Source organism: Procambarus clarkii, chromosome 54 (genome assembly GCF_040958095.1).
Source record: "Procambarus clarkii isolate CNS0578487 chromosome 54, FALCON_Pclarkii_2.0, whole genome shotgun sequence".
NCBI classification, from domain to species: Eukaryota; Metazoa; Arthropoda; class Malacostraca; order Decapoda; family Cambaridae; genus Procambarus; species Procambarus clarkii.
Window position 1 is genome coordinate 23,443,981 of NC_091203.1, and position 3,324 is coordinate 23,447,304.

Here is a 3,324-nt window from a genome sequence, read left to right on the forward strand (position 1 = left end):
AAAATATATTGAAATATTTTAAAACATAATTAAATGTACAAAAATATATTGAACTAATTTCAAACATATTAAAATATTTAAAAATATACTGAACTATTTTAAAACATAACAAAATATACTAAAATATATTCGTCAAAAGGCGTTTTCTTCCCTGGTGACTTTTGTGGCAAACTTTAGCAAAGAAACACACCCTTTTGTATATATTTTTATTGACAACAGACCGCAAGACACTTTTTCTTGGTGTGTGGTCCGTCTATGGGTTATGACTCAAGGTTGTAAACACCTTAATGAGTATAAATAACACCATTGGGGTGTTGTAAACACATCTGAGGTTGTATTAAGGAGTCTTGCAAACCCTTTTACCTTTGAGGTTGTTTACAGTAAGGGATTCAGTCTTATTTCTTAGGGTCTCAAACTGCGTCAATAAAGTTTTTATTTTATTTTTAGAATGGAAAACGAGAGTTTTCAAGGTCGGGCGTTCAAGGTTGTGGGAGTTTTACTAAGATTTAATAAAGATCATTTTGTTTTGGGATTTGTTCTTTGAGAATAATGAGTGGAACTTGAGTGTTGGTCTCACCTGGTGTTCCTGCTACTTGAGTGATGGTCTCACCTGGTGTTCCTGCTGCTTGAGTGCTGGTCTCACCTGGTGTTCCTGCTGCTTGAGTGCTGGTCTCACCTGGTGTTCCTGCTACTTGAGTGCTGGTCTCACCTGGTGTTCCTGCTGCTTGAGTGATGGTCTCACCTGGTGTTCCTGCTGCTTGAGTGCTGGTCTCACCTGGTGTTCCTGCTGCTTGAGTGCTGGTCTCACCTGGTGTTCCTGCTGCTTGAGTGTTGGTCTCACCTGGTGTTCCTGCTGCTTGAGTGCTGGTCTCACCTGGTGTTCCTGCTACTTGAATGCTGGTCTCACCTGGTGTTCCTGCTGCTTGAGTGCTGGTCTCACCTGGTGTTCCTGCTGCTTGAGTGCTGGTCTCACCTGGTGTTCCTGCTACTTGAGTGCTGGTCTCACCTGGTGTTCCTGCTGCTTGAGTGCTGGTCTCACCTGGTGTTCCTGCTACTTGAATGCTGGTCTCACCTGGTGTTCCTGCTGCTTGAGTGCTGGTCTCACCTGGTGTTCCTGCTACTTGAATGCTGGTCTCACCTGGTGTTCCTGCTGCTTGAGTGCTGGTCTCACCTGGTGTTCCTGCTACTTGAATGCTGGTCTCACCTGGTGTTCCTGCTGCTTGAGTGCTGGTCTCACCTGGTGTTCCTGCTGCTTGAGTGCTGGTCTCACCTGGTGTTCCTGCTGCTTGAGTGCTGGTCTCACCTGGTGTTCCTGCTGCTTGAGTGCTGGTCTCACCTGGTGTTCCTGCTGCTTGAGTGTTGGTCTCACCTGGTGTTCCTGCTACTTGAGTGATGGTCTCACCTGGTGTTCCTGCTACTTGAGTGCTGGTCTCACCTGGTGTTCCTGCTACTTGAGTGATGGTCTCACCTGGTGTTCCTGCTGCTTGAGTGTTGGTCTCACCTGGTGTTCCTGCTACTTGAGTGATGGTCTCACCTGGTGTTCCTGCTGCTTGAGTGCTGGTCTCACCTGGTGTTCCTGCTACTTGAGTGCTGGTCTCACCTGGTGTTCCTGCTGCTTGAGTGCTGGTCTCACCTGGTGTTCCTGCTGCTTGAGTGCTGGTCTCACCTGGTGTTCCTGCTACTTGAATGCTGGTCTCACCTGGTGTTCCTGCTGCTTGAGTGCTGGTCTCACCTGGTGTTCCTGCTACTTGAATGCTGGTCTCACCTGGTGTTCCTTCTGCTTGAGTGCTGGTCTCACCTGGTGTTCCTGCTGCTTGAGTGCTGGTCTCACCTGGTGTTCCTGCTGCTTGAGTGCTGGTCTCACCTGGTGTTCCTGCTACTTGAGTGCTGGTCTCACCTGGTGTTCCTGCTACTTGAGTGCTGGTCTCACCTGGTGTTCCTGCTGCTTGAGCGATGGTCTCACCTGGTGTTCCTGCTCCTCCTCCAGCTTAAAGAACACTGTTCTACAATACACATTGTTCTAGAAATTAAAGTGTTCTACAAATTGAAGTGTTCTCGTACATGTAGTGAACTAGTATGTGTCCAGTATTATAGCACACAAAGTGCTCCAATATACACATGTTCCAGAAAATGAAATTAGAACATTATTTGATAAATAAATCAATCACTAACTACCATTATAATAAATACAGAATTATTATATATCAAATTATATGTCTTAAAAAATGTCCCGAATCAGGTATATTCATCAACCGTCACGTCCTCCCCCGCATTGGAGAATATATCGTGGTGTGGCATTATATATAATGAATCATATATAATAATATAGTTAGGGCTATATATGGCTTTCCCGAAGGAAAATGTTCTTCAGCTAACACTAAGAAGGTGTTGGTGAAGATGGCCTGGGAGGAGAGATGCTGGGGAGGCTGGGAGTGGCTGGGGGAGGCTGGGGGAGGCTGGGAGTAGCTAGGGGAAGACTGGGGGAGGCTGAGAGAGATTGGGGGAGGCTAAGGAAGGCTGGGGGAGGCTGAGAGAGATTGGGGGAGGCTAAGGAAGGCTGGGGGAGGCTGAGAAAGATTGGGGGAGGCTGGGGGAACCTGGGGAAGGATGGTAAATGCTGGGGAAGGCTGGGAACCAAACAACCTGTTGAGATAAGGACGATGTACAAGGCCTTCCGCCTCCCGGAGGTCAACACACACACATCTACGCTAAGACCCGCCACCCGCTGGGGCGCCCCTGGTTTTGGCGCGTAACGCCTCGGTGTCCGCACGGCGGCCTCGGCTTTGGCTAACGGTAAATGTGTAAACGAACCTGGAAAAGCCTCCGATTCCTCTTCCATCACATCAAATCAATCCATAACATCTTTACTGGATTCCTTTCCTTCCAGTTGCCGCCTACGCCACGCCCCTTCCATCTCCAGCGATGCTCTACCCGTTCCGTGATGTTCCCCTTTTCCTTTCTATTTCCCACGACACCCTTCCTTGTTTAGTTTACCCAGATAGGAGTTCCGGAAGTTCTAATACTTCCCCGAGCCCGGCCTGAGGCCTGGCTTGACTTGTGATAACTTGGTCCACCAGGCTGTTGTTGCTTGGAGCGGCCCGCAGGCCCACGTATCCACCACAGCCTGGTTGGTCCGGCACTTCTTGCAAGAACTTATCTACGTGTCTCTTGAAGACGTCCACTTTTGTTCCAGCAATATTTCTAATGCTTGCTGGGAGGGTGTTGAGCAGCTGTGGACCTCTGATGTTCAGTGTTCTCTGATTGTGTCTATGGCACCTCTACTCCTCACTGGACCTCTGATGTTCAGACAGTGTTCTCTGATTG

The 3,324-nt window shown here is 48.4% G+C and overlaps 1 protein-coding gene across 1 annotated transcript; it reads right to left on the reverse strand.

Annotated features, from left to right (window-relative positions):
- Positions 1 to 506: 506 nt before the first annotated feature.
- On the reverse strand, positions 507 to 2,839 carry LOC138352733 (mucin-2-like). Its single transcript, XM_069305317.1, has 2 exons — positions 2,812 to 2,839; positions 507 to 1,987 (listed from the first exon to the last, which is right to left on the reverse strand). Exons 1-2 carry the CDS (start codon positions 2,837 to 2,839, stop codon positions 507 to 509), a joined length of 1,509 nt encoding a protein of 502 aa, XP_069161418.1.
- Between the last annotated feature and the right edge of the window lie 485 nt (positions 2,840 to 3,324).

Bases quoted from the DNA above. Each gene is read 5' to 3' on its own strand.
- LOC138352733 (XM_069305317.1), bottom strand. From the start codon at position 2,839: ATGGAAGAGGAATCGGAGGCTTTTCCAG. The intron at 1,988-2,811 runs GTTCGTTTACAC...GTGTTCTTTAAG, and splicing joins GGAATCGGAGGCTTTTCCAG to CTGGAGGAGGAGCAGGAACA.